The sequence below is a fragment of the Epinephelus moara genome, chromosome 10, assembly GCF_006386435.1.
Source record: "Epinephelus moara isolate mb chromosome 10, YSFRI_EMoa_1.0, whole genome shotgun sequence".
In the NCBI taxonomy this organism is placed as follows: domain Eukaryota; kingdom Metazoa; phylum Chordata; class Actinopteri; order Perciformes; family Serranidae; genus Epinephelus; species Epinephelus moara.
The window spans coordinates 15622080-15640103 of record NC_065515.1 but is presented as its reverse complement, the minus strand read 5'-3'; the positions used below and the strand labels follow the sequence as shown (position 1 = coordinate 15640103).

At 41.0% G+C, this 18024-nt stretch overlaps 1 protein-coding gene across 1 annotated transcript in view; it reads left to right on the top strand.

The window, feature by feature from the left end:
- The window catches only part of LOC126396941 (voltage-dependent R-type calcium channel subunit alpha-1E), a 151831-nt gene that overhangs the window by 126216 nt on the left and 7591 nt on the right, over nt 1-18024 (top strand). The window contains exons 32-41 of the mRNA XM_050055329.1: nt 518-682; nt 1467-1577; nt 1665-1745; nt 3043-3228; nt 3417-3508; nt 5482-5656; nt 5859-5986; nt 12551-12647; nt 16695-16800; nt 16891-16998. Of these exons, the coding sequence (XP_049911286.1) occupies nt 518-682; nt 1467-1577; nt 1665-1745; nt 3043-3228; nt 3417-3508; nt 5482-5656; nt 5859-5986; nt 12551-12647; nt 16695-16800; nt 16891-16998 (1249 nt within the window). The remainder of the gene's footprint in view (nt 1-517; nt 683-1466; nt 1578-1664; nt 1746-3042; nt 3229-3416; nt 3509-5481; nt 5657-5858; nt 5987-12550; nt 12648-16694; nt 16801-16890; nt 16999-18024) is intronic.

Here is an 18024-nt window from a genome sequence, read left to right as displayed (position 1 = left end):
TATGTTAATAAACTGAAAGCTTTGGATATTTGGACTGTTAGTTAGATAAAACATACTATTTGAAAACACTTCACTTCACTTTAGGCTCTGGGAAATTACTCACTTACTATTTCCTGACATTTTATTGACAGAGCAATTAAATAGAAAATAATGGGCAGATTAATTAATAATGAGAACAATCATTAGTTGCAGCCCTCATGTAAGCAAACAGAAAAAAAAGGAAAAACAAATTATCCTGTCACTGAAGATGCAGTATGTAATTCGGCAGAAAATTAATTGTTGAGTATCATCCCCAGGTCATCAAGTACCAAAGCTTTGGGTTAGTTTTTCGACCTGACTACCAACTCAAGGTCTTTGGTATTTGATGACCTGGGAATGAGATTCAACAATCACCTGTCGTTCTCCCTGAACTGCATACTGAACTTTGAAAACAAGGCGGATAGTTAGACTGTGTTTTGTGTGTTTCTACCGTTTCATTCTTCTTCCCTTCCTCTTTCTACTGTTCTCTGTATTTCAGAGGGCGTGCATAGACTTTGCCATCAGTGCTAAACCCCTGACCCGTTACATGCCCCAGAACCGGCACACGTTCCAGTACCGTCTGTGGCATTTTGTGGTGTCACCCTCATTTGAGTACACCGTCCTGGCCATGATCGCTCTCAACACCATTGTACTGATGATGAAGGTGAGGATAATGAAGAGAGAAAAGACAAAAACAACACTATGTTTTACAAGGACCAGAATGAGATGAAGAAAACTGGTGTGACAGGTTCTACCATCATCTACGTCTGTCTTCTCACTCCTAAAGATGACGTACCATTTTCCACACATCCTTGTTTGCTAATCGGAGAAAAACACACCTTGTTGTGCTTCTCCGCAACATATTCTGCCACGAACTTGCGACAGTTAACACTGTGGTTTTAAAATAAGCTGAGATGTGTCACTCCTTACTGGAAACATGGATGTGTCCTTTTTTAGGTCCCACAGTAGCACCTCAACACACTGTGATGTTTTCGTTTGGATCTGCTGATGTTTTAGTGTTTTTTTCACCCCTCTCTCACCTCTATTTATTTTCTGCTCTGGTCTTTTCTTGGTCTGTGCTGGTTGTTCAGTCAGACAGACAGACAGACAGACAGACGCAGGGTGACTCAGCCTGTATTAAATATTGATCTATAATGTCCAGGGGCTGCTATTTAGCATGACCTCATTAACTGTGGCTGCCACCCCTAGAGGAATGACTCCTTTTATAGTGCGACAGATGAGAGGTGCAGAGACTGAGGCACTATTTATGGGTCTGGAGGAATCTTCCATCAACCTGTAGATCTGCAGGGTGCAGCGCTGATGTTCACACTGATATCAGAATGGTATCATGAGGTTGCAGTGAAATGGTTAGGGAATATTCCACTTTTTTATCCTTCTCATAACACAGATTTCTTGTAGTTTAACCCCTGCAACCTTTCTATTTTCAGTATTATTCTGCCCCACCGGCATACGAGGCCGTACTGAAGCACCTGAACACAGCGTTCACTGTTCTCTTCTCTGTTGAATGCGTCCTCAAGATCATGGCCTTCGGCTTTCTGGTGAGAGAAAAGAGCAACGCACAGCCTCAATGTGAATTCACGATCCTCTTTAGAAATGGCTCAAAGCATCTTTCCTGTTTTTTGCAGAACTACTTTCGAGACACGTGGAACATTTTTGACTTCATCACAGTTTTGGGAAGCATCACAGAGATCGTGGTAGACTTGCAGGTAATAAGAAAAACATGATTAAAGCTGGGGTAGGCAGGGGTTTTTCTTGAGTCCCCAGGCAAGATTTCCATGATAACCTTTAAGCATACTGTTACTCAAGTGGTCTGAATGACTAGACCTGTGTATCTCCTCTTGGGTCTGTTTTCAGGCTTTAAAAAATCTAGCCGATGAGGGGAGACTGGCCAACCACAAGCAAGGTTATTATAGTTAACTAGAACTGAAGTAAAAACTGAACTTTAAAGAATAAATAAATAAATAACTGAAGCAGACTAAAATAAAAGGAAAATATAGAAGATATGTCTTTATTTTTAGTCTTGTGTTTGTATTGTAATACCTATACCTACCTAAATTTCTATAAAAAACCTAAAACTAATTCTGAAACTAATAAACTAAAGCTAAACTAAAAACTAAACTATAACAAAACATTTTTAGTTTTTAAAATAAAAACTAAAGAAAAATACAAAACTATAATAACTCTGATCACAAATCATGTCAGAGGGAGGTGGTTCCTATTGGCTGTCCTACAAATGCAGATGTGTCTGTATGAACCCTTTGTTGAAATCCTGATTAAATGGCAGAAAATCCTGCAGAGAAAGTTGCTATTCCAGCACTGGCAACAACTTCCTATGCTGCAAAGCAACCCCAACAACAGAAGACAGAGTTATCATAAAGGGAGTCTAAAAGAGAGTCTGACAATAAACAAATGAAAACACATCAATATCTTGGAAGCATTTCAGAGATGGAGAGAATATGTTTCAAAAAGCTGAGCCTTCTGCTAACCCTAGCCAAAGGCTCACGGCAGCGGCTAATTCAAGTTCATGTTTATATAGCTAGCTAGAGTCTTAAGTCACAGTGTGTCATCTCAGTGGGCTTTGCAGATCCACAAGTTTGCGAAGAAAACAGGACGGTAATTCTATATGATTGGGATCATGATAGGATCATGATAGGGATGACTGAAATGAATGACTAGTGCTGTACATATGCCTATGCTTGTCTGGTGACAGAGAGGGTTAGACAGAGAGCTGCAGGAGGAGGGTGGACTTTCAGATTCTGGTGTTTTGTTTTGGTTTGTTGTTGGTTTTTTTCCAGTTAACTTCCTTCCCCAGCTTCAAGTATTAAGACTCTTTGACTGAAAGAGGGAGTTTACCTTTCTGACTCTCTTCTTCTCTGCACAGTTTTCCTCAGTTTGAAGTATTTCTGTGAACATCAATAATGTATTCATGTGTATGACAAGCTGACATCCCACAGCACCGCCAGTAAACAACGGTCCCCCTCCTCCCCTGTGTCTTTATGCCAGTTTGTTGATACGTTCAACATGAGTTTTTTGAAGCTGTTCCGAGCAGCTCGTCTGATCAAACTGCTCAGACAAGGCTACACCATCCGGATTCTACTGTGGACCTTCGTCCAGTCCTTCAAGGCCTTGCCCTACGTCTGCCTGCTCATCGCCATGCTCTTCTTCATCTACGCCATCATTGGCATGCAGGTTAGAAAGACACGTGCACGATCAGTCTTTGTCGCTCTGTGGAGATGGTGTTTACCATTTTTATCCAGCGTCCCACAGCACCATAAGTATATTTGTATCATAGTGAAATAAAATCCTTTACAGTGACAGTGTTTTCATGCTCTACACATTTTACATTTTTTTGTTGTGTATATATCTGTGTGAATCAGGTGTTTGGGAACATTAAGCTGAATGAGGAGACTCACATTACGCAGCACAACAACTTCAAGACCTTCTCTGGTGCTCTGATGCTGCTGTTCAGGTAGGACACATTGAGATCGTCAGTCCTGTTCTTCAGGTAGCTTTGGACTTTGTGTCATTTGTTTCAGATCAATGTAAACACAACCAGGGCTGTTACAGTGAAATAATATCCCCTGTGTGATTACGGGTGGCTCAACAGCACGATAAGCAGTATTGTCGCCATGTTTTTGTTGTTTTTGCAATTTACTTGATATATCCTGATTTTAGTGCTTTGTAAAGAAGCTTTGTTGTTAGGCTACAATTGGGTATATTGTTGCTTTTAAATTAAAAAGACAACACAGTTTCAAACCAAATTCAGTAATTATGTATTGTTTAATGCAGAATACAGGAGGGCAATGAGGCACAATATAGGGCTCAGCGTTTTTTTCAGCTAAAACAAGAAGAAAGAAAACAAAACGGGAGTTACCCTCCCTCCAGAGGGAACTCATTCAGCGGGCTGGCTCCTCTGGCAGCAGCACAATGTCTCTCTCTCTTCTTTTTCACCGTGCACACATGAGAGTCGGTGTAGTCAAGTGATTTTGTCATAAACCTTTGGTAATGTAAACCTACGTGACGCTCACAGCTCAACAAAAAGCTACATATATGTAACTTGTGCAGTAGTTATTGTATCATAACAGGCTGTCACAGGTTGCAGTGTGATGATTAGAGGAGAAATGGCAGAGCGTAAAGGTCCAGGTGGAAAGAAAACAACTCAATCATTCAGGATTTTGCTAAAAGAAGGAAATCACCTGTTGATTTATATATATATAGATCCCAGGGTACATTTTTTTTGTATTTGGGAGCTGTTTAAATGTGTAATTTGTGGTAGATTTTATTTTGTTGACCTAATAATATTGTATACAGAATCTGAATCTCACTCTGAGTTACTGTTGTTGTTTACAAACTAAAGAAATCATTTTTGTTCAGTTGTTACTGAATATTTGAAGGCAAACTGTCATATTTGTCATTTATTTTCGTAAAGAATATAATTATCGCAAAAAATTCCCTGAAATATTGTGATTATTTGAATTTTTTCTTTATTTTATTTATAAAAAATAAAAAATGTGAACATACAGGGTGTGGCAGTTGCTCGCCACCCCCTGTAGTTGACTTGTCAGTAGTGCAGTATTGCAATAGTATAATTATCGCAACAGCCCTAAACACAATAGTGGGAGTTATTCCATGATCAAGTCTGAAACGCAACACTATGCCAAGACCAGTGGCCTCGCTTCAGTACTCCAGAGTAGTTATCAACTTTGTGTCTCTGTTAAATTGAGACCCAGCAGTGATTCAAACTACACAATTTGCTACACACTATATAACACATGGTCTTAATGTAGTCTGAATAATGTTGCTAGGTTACATTAGTTAGGCTTTGCTTTCCAAGTACCCAAGGGGCTGCTCAGTGTCAAGGGGTGATAGATGCTTCAGTGTACCACTCAACTCCTCAGCAAGTAGCTTTGCTGACACTCTGAGAGTTTTATAAAGCAGAGTGGGTCAAATAATGAAAAGGCTATGTGGACCAAAGTGCTGAGTGTTGATTTTGTGTTTATTTCTCCAAGCTAAAGTTTGTTTTCATAAGCCTTTGAGAAAAAAAAAGTACATTTAAACGTGATAAGTGTTGTATCTTCTTGGCTCGTGCTTTCTGAAACCCGTGACGCTACGCATGGCAGAATAACTTGATACATAACACATGCGGAAAAATTACAATAAAAAGCAGCTGCATTAAACATTCACATTCACATTTAAATTCATTAAAAGTTCAGCACTGTTGCATACAGAATGATCTGTAAATGCCTTTTAGACTACGCAACAGGGTCTCACATTTGGAGCACCTAAAAGCTGTCTCTGAAGTGGTGCGAGTCTCAATGCTTTGATTACACCTTCCAGATGATGGCAGACATAACTGTGAATAAACTGTGAGCTGGACCACTCAAGTCCTGACCGACCCCTCCTCCTTATGGTGTTGTGTAATGTGTGTGTGTGTGTGTTCAGGAGTGCCACAGGGGAGTCATGGCAGGAGATCATGTTGTCGTGTCTGGGGGGACAGAAGTGTGAGACGGACCCCTCGCTTCCCACAGCAGCGACGCCGTCCGACCAGGAGGGGGGCTGTGGCTCTGACTTTGCCTATTTCTACTTTGTCTCGTTCATCTTCTTCAGCTCCTTCCTGGTGAGACGGGGAAACTGGAGAGTGAATGACTCCTTTAAACTGCAACAATACCTCTTTTGATGTTGTAACCTGGTGTTAGAAACTCCCTGTCTCATGTTGTTTTTGAGCAGCTTTATATTTTAAGCACTAAGCTGATGTTTCCCCCTCTAGAACCTTCCATCTTCATATTTCTCCTTTCTTCTGCTGTTCATCTTCTGTCCAGATGCTGAACCTGTTTGTGGCTGTGATCATGGATAACTTTGAGTATCTAACGAGAGACTCGTCCATCTTGGGTCCTCACCATCTGGATGAGTTTGTCCGGATCTGGGGGGAATATGACCGAGCTGCCTGGTCAGTGTCTCTCTATCTTAATGCTACACCAACATTTCAGCAAAAGTGCAGCTGTGCACATACAAATGCTAAAGTTTTCAGTTAAGACAAAGGGGACCTATTATACTTTTTTTTATTTCCATTCATATATACATAACATTGCAATGTTGGATGTTCATGTTAAAACTGACCAAAGTTTCAAATAATGAGGTAAATGTATGTAAAAGTAATTCCTGTGAGCAGCAACCTCAGGGTTCAGACTGTTCTGAATACTATGTTACCAATGTTTTTTTTCTACTTTAAAGACAAGCAGACATCAGATTTCTTTGGTCATCTACTCCAGGCACACTACTACAAGTGTTTACATAGCCTACGCTCCTACATGTAGCTACATGCTAACATCAGGGAAACATGTAATATTGGTTGCTGATGTTGATTACTTCCAGAGTTTTTGTTAGGAAGCTTGTATAGGTAATTGTTCAGAGTAGAAAGTGCAGTTCTACTCCATTACATTTGTTCCCCAGCTGCAATGATGGTGCTGAGACTCAGATATATGGAAGACCCGGAAACGCTGACCAATTGACCTTTTTCACAGCAGACATTATGACTTGTCACAGGTAAAGCACAGGTGACATTGATAACATTAACAATGGCTCAGTTCCAAAATGTCTGCTGTGAAAAAGGTCTGTCAGAGCAGACTGGGCTTTTTCAGTAGGGGGATTGAAAGAGACAGCACTAAAACGGCACGTAAAGGTGTTTCAGCACAGACAGTATGAAGGGAAAAAAGTGTTTCTGACCATTAAAGCATGTTAACATGTTTGAGCAGAAACCCAAAATACAAGTGTTAACCTGTATTTATTGCCTTTATTTAACCAGGTCGGTCCCGTTGAGAAACAATGATCTCTTTTTCAAGGGAAGCCTGGCCAAGACAGCAGCATAGAAAAGTTGGAACAATTATAAGACACACAGAAATCACACAGCAACAGAAAAAAAATACATTACAGAATAGAAGCAACAGGACTAAAACTCCGGATTCACATTAAAACAAGAACAAGTGCGGTATGAAGCTGCTCCAATTTCTCTCACACGAGTTTTCAAAGATCCAAGGTTGATGAGCTCCTTTAACTTTAGAGTTTTCTGCAGTGCATTCCAAGCAGCAGGTGCAGCATACTTAAAGCAGTGCTTACCAAATTCAGAATTAACTTTGGGCACGTTTAATACATAAAACTCATTAGAACGCAAGCGGTAATTGCTTTGGGATTTAGAGAAATAATTACATAAATATTGGGGGAGCAGACCCAAGATGGCTTTATAAATAAAAATATGCCAATGTATAAAGCGGCGTGCTGCCAGAGATGGCCACTCAACTCGAGCATATAAAGTGCAATGGTGAGTGAGGGCTTTACATCCAGTGACAAACCTTAAGGCACCATGATACACGGTGTCCAAAGAACGCAGACAATTTGCAGGGGCATACATATATAAGAGGTCGCCATAATCAAGTACAGGGAGGAAGGTGGCAGCAACCAGCTTTTTCCTGGTAGAAAAAGAAAAACAAGATCTGTGGCGGAAAAAGAATCCCAATTTCAGTCTTAATTTTTTTACCAGGTTTTCTACATGTGGTTTAAAAGAAAGCCGATCATCAATTAAAATGCCGAGATACTTATAACAGGACAGAAGTTCAATCTCACACCCTTGTAATGACAAAATGCTGGGAGGAGACACAGGTACTTCCCTGCCATTGGAAAATATCATCAGTTTAGTTTTGGCAGCATTTAAGACAAGTCTTAATTCAATGAGCTGACTTTCCACAAGGTTAAAAGCAATCTGTAAGTTGCCAAGGGCCTCGGCAAGAGTGGAGCCACAACAGTATATAACCGTGTCATCAGCATAAAAATGAAATTTGGCATTTGGGATGTTTCTGCCCAATGTATTTACATAAATAACAAACAAAATCGGGCCCAGAACTGAGCCCTGAGGCACACCGGTAGAAACATTTAGCAGAGTAGATGAGCTGCCTTCAAAATAAACACATTGTTTTCTATTTGACAAATAATTATCAAACCAACCAACGGCCTGCTCAGATAAACCTATGTCAAACAGTCGTCGTTTCAGAATAGAATGATCGACTGTGTCGAAGGCCTTAGAAAGGTCAACAAAGAGAGCTGTACAAAATTTCTTATGATCCAGCCAATCTATTATATCATTGGTGAGTTTGAGGGTGGCTGTAGTTGTACTATGTTGTTTCCTGAAGCCGGATTGATATGGGGAAAGAATGTTGTAAGTATGAAGGAAATCCTTCAACTGGTCATTTACTAGACCTTCGAGGACCTTCGACAGGATGGACAACTTGGAGATAGGTCGATAATTATTTAAACAAGTAGGGTCCCCTCCTTTCAAAAGGGGAAGGACATAAGCAACTTTCCAAATTTCAGGAATACAATTCGTAGTGATAGAAAGATTAAAAAGATATTGGAGAGGTTTGGCAATAAAATCAGCAGCTAGCTTTAAAAAATATGGTTCCAAGTGGTCTGGGCCTGCAGATTTAGAAATGTCGAGAGAGAGAAGAGCTCTATGGACCTCTTCCACTGAGAACAACCTAAAAACAAAGGAAGGTTGACCAGCAGAGATATGGCCTAGAGACATGTTACCAACATCTAGGGCAGAAGACACAAGATCAAGGGCAGGCATAGCAATCGTGGAAGAAGACCTAGAGAATAGGGAACCAGAGGCAGAAAAATGATTATTAAAACTATCAAGTATAGTAGCCCTGTCAGTTACAGTAGTAGCATCATTAACAATACAGGATGGGAGTTCGCAATGATTATCAGTGGCTGAGATAGATTTGATCACTTTCCAAAAATTTTTAGGGTCGTTTAAATTTTTCGTTATTGCAGAAAGATAAAAACTGGACTTTGCTTTTTTGATAAGAAAGGTAAAACGATTTCTGAGTTGCCTAAATATAAGTTTATCTGCCTCAGACTTAGTCTTTCTGGCCTTAGCCCAGGCAAGATTTCTATTATGCAGTAAATCGGCTAAGTCAGACGTGAACCAGGGATTATCCCTCCCCTTGACCTTATATTTTCTGAAGGGAGCATGCTTATCAAGCAGGGAAGAGAAACCCTCAGAGAAGAATTGCCATGCAGTCTCTACATCATCAATTAATTCAATACGGTCCCAGTTAGTATTATATAAATCATAGAAGAACCCCTGTTCAACGAAGGCCTTCATATTACGTTTTATCAAAATACGAGGTTTGGATTTTGGAATTTTGGCATTTCTGACTGCAGCAATCACACAATGGTCACTTATATCGTTTGCAAAGACACCTGACATAGGATACTTGTGTGGAGCATTAGTCAAAAACAAGTCAATTAAAGATGATTTGTCAGGACACTTCAAATTGGGGTGTGTGGGGCTTTCAATGAGCTGTGTAAGATTTAATGAAACACAGGAATCTTTGAAGGCATCGGATTTAGAATTTAGCCAATCCCAATTGAGATCACCGGTTAATATTATTTCATTATAGTGCAGGTCAGCTAAAAGCTGATTCAGAGAAGTTAGCGCTTCAGCAGTGGCTGATGGGGGTCTATAGCAGCCCACAACAGTGATGAAGAACCCATTCGAAATTTCAAGATTTATGGCTAAGAACTCAAACTGTTTACTAATTGATTTGGACTGCAGGACATTTACATTAAATTTTGATTTACAATAAATTGCAACCCCGCCCCCTTTCTTGGGACGGTCGGCCCTAAATACATTATACCCTTTAATGGAGATGGCTTTATCAGAGTAAGATTTACTAAGCCACGTTTCAGACAGAACAATGACATCTGCATCAGTTGATTTTGCCCAGATATGCAGCATATCAATCTTTGAAGGCAGACTACGAATATTCAGATGGATTAAACCTAGCCCGGTCCTATCCTTAAATTCAGCAGGTGTGTTACAAATAGCGGTACCAGGACCAGGATTAGGCTGGATACCAGAAATCAAAAGTAAAATAAACAACAGAAATCTTTTCCTAGTAATTTCAAGGTTGCTAGGTGTTTCTGTTTTAGAGTGTAGTCTAGCATGCAACATGACAAGAGACTTATCGGACAATATGAAGTTTGATTCTAAGACAGAGGTGCAAACAAGACATAACCATTGTGCAAAAATAAAAGGATCCATATAAGAATGGGTCAGCACTTGTTCACTTCGTTCACTGAGCAAGTTATTAGTTTCAGGGTTTGGAGTAATTGGGGGAGAAAGCACAGTAGCTGGTGTGCACTCCCCATGGTAGGTAGTTAACCCAAAGTCCAAGAGAGTCACAGTAGCGATGAGGACCATGAAGAGAGAATGCATAGTACCTGCACAGAGTTCAATCCCAGGAGAGAAAATGGCGTGCAGGAAGCGGTGTATCGCAGAGCAGGGTGGATGGAGCAGGCTGCAGAGCAGGTTGATGAAGCAGGCCTCAGGCTGCAGAGCAGGGTGATGAAGCAGGCCGCAGGCTGCAGAGCAGGGTAATGGAGCAGGCTTCAGGTTGCAGAGCAGGATGGATGGAAAGGCCTCAGGCTGGAGAGCAGGGTGGATGGAGAGGCCGCAGGCTGCAGAGCAGGGTAATGAAGCAGGCTTCAGGCTGCAGAGCAGGGTGGATGGAAAGGCCTCAAGCTGCAAAGCAGGGTGGATGGAGAGGCCGCAGGCTGTAGAGCAGGGTAATAAAGCAGGCTTCAGGCTGCAGAGCAGGGTGGATGGAACAGGCCTCAGAAGCAGTGCAGGATGGGTGAGGTGGATCCCAGGCCCCAAAGCAGTGTATAAAAAAATTGCTGTATGCTGCTGTAATCCAGGACCAACCTCGAGCCCCGCCACAGCAGCTCCAGGCAGAAAGTCAATCACACCTCACAGTTCCAAAATGAGTACGAGTAAAATGAGTGTAATAGGTCCCCTTTAAATGATGTGTTACAAAGTCATGCTGTAGAATATAAACTCCTCTTTGTCCACATCTAATGCAGTTGAAATTGTGTCTCATGTGATAAGTAGAAATGTTATTTTAGGATGTATGTCTAGCACATTTAGCAGCATCTGAACAAGCTGCATCTGAGATTTATGACAACAGCTACTGATAAGCATGCCTAACCAACTTCACCTGCCTATATAAATGTATTGTTTTTAGGAACTGTATAGGACATTCAGAGCATTAATTAAGCAGCAAACAGCTATTCACTATGGAAAGATTGTGGTCCATTCAGAATGGACCTGCGGCCCACTTTTGGACCGCAACCCACCAGTTGGGAGCCACTGCGTCAGTGCCTGTGAGTCCCTGTGGTGACAAGCTAATCACTACTGCTCTGCACTGCACTCATACAACAGTTACCACTTCAAACACCATCCTGACCCACTGTGGCGAAATGACATCGTTGCGACACCCTACCTCAAGTTCCCCCGTTGTTAACACTGTTAGGTCTGTCAGTACTGTTGCTGTTGTTAGCGCTGTTTGAGAGCCGTGTGCAGGCAATCCCAGCCCAGACTCTGAATCATAGATATGCTCCAAATGTCGCATACAGCTCCTTTGAGAGACTAATAACCATGATGCTAATGTACAATATTTATACATGTGCTCAATACATATTTAAAAAAAAACGTTTGATATAATGCTGTTTAAATGCTGTTTAAATGTCCTAAAACTGCTCCTGTGAGGACCAGAGGACTGAGCCTTTATTTAGACCTCACTTTACATGTATGTTCTTTCTTAGTGGAAGGATCCACTATAAGGAGATGTACAAAGTTGTACGCACTATCTCACCTCCCCTGGGCTTTGGAAAGAACTGCCCACACAGGGTGGCTTGCAAGGTTTGGTTCCCCCATATCAACAAACGCCCTTCTGCCTCTCTCATGTGGGATCCTTCCTGACCTCCTCCTATCCCTCCTTTCCTTCCCTTCACCAGCTGTCACCGCCCTGCTTGACCTTTAGGGGTGTGTTACTGAGGTCAAAGAATGACGATACTCAAGTCTCAGGGTACTAAGGCACAGGATGTCCCTCATTCAGGATTATAAGTGAACATATATAATTTTAATTTTATCAAAGCACTTAAAATGCTTTTAAAGCAGTTGTTTAACTACTTGGGGGAAGCCTGTCTCTTTCTACCTTTGGATCTGGTTTATGGTTTAAGATGTTTTTCGTTCTCTCTGACACACATATAACGTAAGTATTTGATATTTGCACCAGATCCAGTGAGGCTGTCATTTCTTTGCTCATCTTGTTCGAGGTTTCCTCCTTCCCGAGATTTCTATGCTCTGATGGCAGCATAGAAAGATACAACCTGTTTTATTTCCTCCTACTTTTTTCCCTACTCCTGTGTGATGCCTTGAAATAATCCTTTTTCTTGTATCTCCTCCATTCTTGTTCCTCTCTTTTACCCTCCACCCCCTCCTGTGCTCTTTACCTCCTCCATCCCTTGGGAACACTCTCCCCTACTCCTCCACTGTTATTCAATTTCTCCTTCACTCCGACATCATCACTCTCCCATCCTCCCCCTCTTTCCTCCCCCTCTCTCTTTTTCCCTCTTTCTCACCCCCATCTTCATGGTTACCTGGCGCCCCCAGTGGTCGTATCCATTACACTGACATGTATGAGATGTTGACCAACATGTCGCCACCTCTAGGCCTGGGCAAGAAATGCCCCTCCAAGGTGGCATATAAGGTAGACTAAACACTAGAGCCTAACAGACACTGCCTTCATATGTTAATCAACAAGGACAGGCACTGTAAGAGCTCATTTTATGTGTTGCTCATTGGAAAAGCAAGGCATTTTTTTCTGTTGGTTATCCAATGCAGTATTGCTTGTTGAAGCTCCAGTGTTTTTTCATTGGCAGATGATTAGCGCTACAGTAATGATTTGCCTGTTTTGCTTTGCATCTTGGCAGAAAAAATAATACATCATTATCTGTTTGCTGTTATCTGATGAAAGAGTCGTGGTGGAATTTATTTCTCTAAGCAGCTGTCGGAAAACATTGATCAGAAAGTTGTCAAACATCTACATGCTGAATCTTTTGTAGTCATTTGTTGTGTGTGAAGTGTGCCGTCAAATGTTCTCATGTCTTTCATACTTCTCTGTTTCTTACATTTACATGTCTGCATGTGCCTCCTGCCACAGCCCAATGTTATATCTGTGTGTAATATGAAATATACTCTAAACAGTAGGCGATTTGAGGGACGATGCAATCCCCAGTATTAGCAAAAAGATTAAAATGGATGCCCCTTGTTAACCTGCCATCCCTTCTCTCCATCCCGTAGTAGCAGAGAAAGAGCAGGGGCAGGGGATTGTTCAGTTGACTGTGTTAGTCTAGTCTGCATGACTCACCATGTTTACATGCACACTAATATTCCACTCTTGTTCCGGATGACAATATTCTGAATTTGTCACACGGGGTTCCCACGGTCATGGAAAACCTGGAAAAGTCATGGAATAAGTACAAATCATTAAAAGTTTTGGTAAAGTCATGAAATTTTGTTGTGTAATGAAATTGTTACAATAATTTTCCATGGATAACCCTCCATATAATGTAACATAACAGCAGATTTATTTTTTGGAGCTGACAACATAACGTAGCTCTGATATGGGTGGATGTGTGACAACATTTTGTTTACCATCATGTATGTTACTCCACAGTCTTCCCGCGTTCTGTCTCTCTCTTTGTATGTGCCCTATCAAGCACAAACTAGAGAAGGACTCACAAAGCATACTCACAGACTGAGAGAAAAGTTCAAGCTTTTTAATCAGGCTCAGGTCGGTACACGTGTATTCAGTTACACAGACAAAGGTATCCAGTTCAGCAGACAAAAAGGGTGGTCAAAAGGAACACTAGGGAAATGCTACAACTCTAACTCAAAGGTAGAGAGGATCTGGCAACAAAGGAGGGGAAGACGGGAACTTAAATAAACTAAGACAAGGTAGACAATGACACACAGGTGAGCAGAGGATGTAATCACAAAGGAGGGGAAGACGGGAACTTAAATAAACTAAGACAAGGTAGACAATGACACACAGGTGAGCAGAGGATGTAATCACAAAGGAGGGAAACTTGACAAGATGTGGGATCTGAAACAAGATGAGACAATGATGGCCAAAACAGGATACACAGGGATGACAAATAAACATGAATTTAGGTAGCTTGATGGGTCAAGACATGCCCTCTAGCTGGAATTATGTTTGAATAGGGTTTGAATCTGATATGTTTGAAAAACACCAGGCAAGTGGGGCAAGAACAAAAAATAGTAGTCCTTGAAAAGTCCCCTGGATACAGATCTTATAAACAGCACTTTCTGTTTGGATACTCCAAATTAGGCCTTTTTTCCAAATGTGGCATTTTCCAGTTAAGTCACATGGGACATGCTGTTCAGGTTTTAGGAGCATTCATTGGACATGTATACAGCACATTCAGAAAATGAGCCTCAGTTGCGGTTTTTACCACAGGTGGATCACACACAGCCTCTTGTCTGTTTACGGTCAGCATTGTTTGTTGTCATGGATACATTGTACACAAAACCAGCTAGCCAGCCGTTTGCAAGGCTGGATGCATGCCCAAAGGAAAATCCCACAACTCTGGTTGGAGGGAGAAACACACCTACTTTTAGACATTATGAAAAACTTGGATATCAACAACGCCAACCTTTTCAAGAAGCTGTTTGAAGGAATGAAAGAGGGAGGCTGTGTTTATAGGGTCCAACAAGTCTGCCAACTGTGGAAAACTATGAAAAACTCATATTTTGTGGCAAAGAAGCCAATGGCACCTGACTCCCACCATTCCACTTTTCCATATTTTGAAATGATAATTGACATTTTAGGCCACGTTAATCGGAGTATTCACCTCTACATGTAAACAGGAATATCAGTGGAATATTATTTTCATTAGCCATATAAACGGTTAAGTATCAATATTGTCTTTTTTGAAATAAGGGCAAAACCCAGAATATTTTGTGCATGTAAACGTGACTGATCCCTTACTGACAGAGGTTTGTGCAATCTGTGGCCCTGACCATAACTCTGAAATATGGAGCAGCCTAACTGGACTGTGTATTGATAAATCCATGGCGCTGTCTGTGGTGCTGAAGTAGCAGATGGATTTGTAATTTGAGTTTCGTGATGGATCGAAAAATATTCTCAAAACTATATTGCCTGTTAGAAATTAACAAATCGCCTACTGACTGTATGTGTGGGTTGTGTGTACAGTGTGTGTGTGTGTGTGAGAATTTGTGAGCCTGCAAGCATGCTCCATCGCAGATGAATGCTGTTCTTGTACTTTGTGCTTTGAGTGCTTTGATTCTTCTTTTAAAAACTAGATAAACACTGTCCACTATGAGACCTCCTTTTGCAGAAGAACAGGAGAGGCCAAGAGTAAAAAGGATTTTTTAAGATTTTGCCTGTATTTATTTTGTAACCTCGTTTTAGGGATGGGAATTGGTAAGATTTTATTGATGCCAGTGCCATTATTGATTCTGCTTATTGGTCCGAGTCTTGTGGATTCCCCGTATTGACTGGGAACTGTTTAATGATCTCTGAGTCCAAACACAGTGTAGATGAAATGAGAAAACATTTGTACAGCAGTGTTTCCATTTAGGTCTTCTTAGTCAAAGAAAAAATGTGCTGAGCCCACCTATGTGGCATAGATGTCACTATAAAAGGATATTAACCCTTGGTAACGGACAAGCTGCTCAGTTGGGGAGCAGTGGCACTTGTGGGTAGAGTGTCAGATACATGCATTCCTGGAGTTTCAGCCCATGTTGTGTAGAAAGATGCTTCAGCATATTGTTGGTGTTTTAACCTTTGCTTGAAATGATAATTTTACAGACATTACAGCAGCACTGTTGTCACCTTTCTTCCTTAAACGAAGCCATACTCTGGACAATTTCTTCCTCTCCACCATGACTCCTTGTGGTTGCACATTTCCAGCAGCGAAGATGTATGAGTTTGACATCTTTGTTTTGCACTGCGCATCAATAAAAGGAACTAATAAGCTCAGAGGCATACAGAATCAATGGATCAGACACTTTGAAACTGGTTCTCAATTCCCATCCCTACCTCTTTTTGTCGAGGTTGCTAAATTGCTATTTCTCATTACTTCTCCATCTAAACATAATAACTGTATCTTGTGTCTCAAAATAAGATATGGTAAATAATTACAAGATTGTCCTCTCCATCCTTCTGTGTCTATCTAGTGTAGTCTAATTTCAAAGTTGATTTCATTTAAACAAAGCAAACTATGCTATGTGAAATTATGATTGAAATGCAAAGTGACGCCCAGAAAGGTTGTGGTTGTTCATCAGTTATTACAGGCTAGTTGCCCTGAAATCATAATTTGATTCTCTAATTATCTCCATAACACATTTATGGGTGAGTAGGCAACCTCACTTGTTATGTTCCAGCTAGGCTTTTTTTTTCTTTTGTACAGAAACATATTCAAATGTTGTTTATAACAGAGTAATACAGTTATGTTCTTGCCTGTGTGTGACCTTGATAATGTCACACTTTAACTGTCTAAAAGCTAAATGAATTGTCATCTTGGGCTTTGAAAGATCAGTACCACAACATTATAATTTGTTGTCTTGATATAATGAGAATATTAAGTTATTATGTACGTTATTATCCACCACAGCCACTCTGAGCTTCCACTTTTGCACTGTGATATGTTTTATAATTTTTGGTGCACTGGGTTTTGTGTGACTATGATGCTCTTTCTGCTGCCATCAGAGACTAGTCCTGATGAACATGCCTGTGGATGATGACATGTCCGTTCACTTCACCTCCACCCTCATGGCCCTCATCCGCACCGCCCTGGAGATCAAGATAGCCAGAGGTCAGACCAAGAATCAAAACCTTACAGACACACTTTCATTGTTATGGAAAACTAATTAAATCACACTTAATATTTCTTTTTAATCTCCAGGAGGGGAGGATAGAAATCAGATGGACCTGGACCTGCAGAAGGAGATTGGTGTCATCTGGCCTCATCTCTCTCAGAAGACACTAGACCTGCTGGTTCCCATTCACAAAGGTGACGTCAGCCTGCAACTTAAAGAGATACTTTAGATTGTTAGAAGTGGGGTTCTATGAGGTACTTATCCATAGTCAGGGTATTGCATACAGTAAAATGCGCTCTGCACGTTCCCACTTTGGAGAAGTAGGCAGGAGTACTGTCATGGAAGCTAAGCTATGTACTGCTGTGGACGGGGACAGCAGCAAAATGTATTTTTGCCACCTGAAATTATATATCAGCTCAAGTGTAGACTATATTTACAATATTTTCACTGGTTTATCTTACTGTCGGACAGCCCTTTCCGAAGAGGAACTAAATCCCTTACCTGTGCTCTCTTCAAAACCACCAAACTCCATTAACAAAAACAGTCACTTTACTTTGCAGAACACAGGAGCTTTTGGGCTACTGCTGCCTCAATCTGCTAGTTAGTTTGTGTTACTGTGATTTATAGGGTTAGTTTGGATTTACCAAAGTGCCCCCATCCACAGCAGTACATTGCTTAGCTTCCATGTTGGTACACCTTCCTGCTTCTCCAAACTGGGGACGTGCCGACTGACATGTACCATAGTAATACACTGACTATAAATAAGTACTTCATACAAACCAACTTTAAAAAAAATCAGAGCTATCCATTTAACAGTACATTTATATATCAGTATATATCAATAGCTGGTAGCTATACACTCTTAGAAACGAAGGTGCTAACTAGAACCATATGGAGCTCTTCGGCTTGTCTCCATAGGAGAACTCTCTTTGGTTACTGGTAGGGATGCACCGAATATTCGGTAACCGAATATATTCGGCCAAATATTGCAAAAAAACACACATTCAGTATTCGGTGGAATAAGTTAAAAGCAAGGCCGAATAATAGTGGCGTGTTTTGATAACGCAATCAAACAGCGTGCCGTGACGGGCAGAGTAAAATGTCGGCAGTATGGCAATCTGTCCGTCACCGCACTCGCATTTGCGACTAAAAATAGTTTTGAGCGAGCAAAATAGGCTTAAATCATTCAGCACGCTGTGCGAGCAGCCTACAGATTTCAA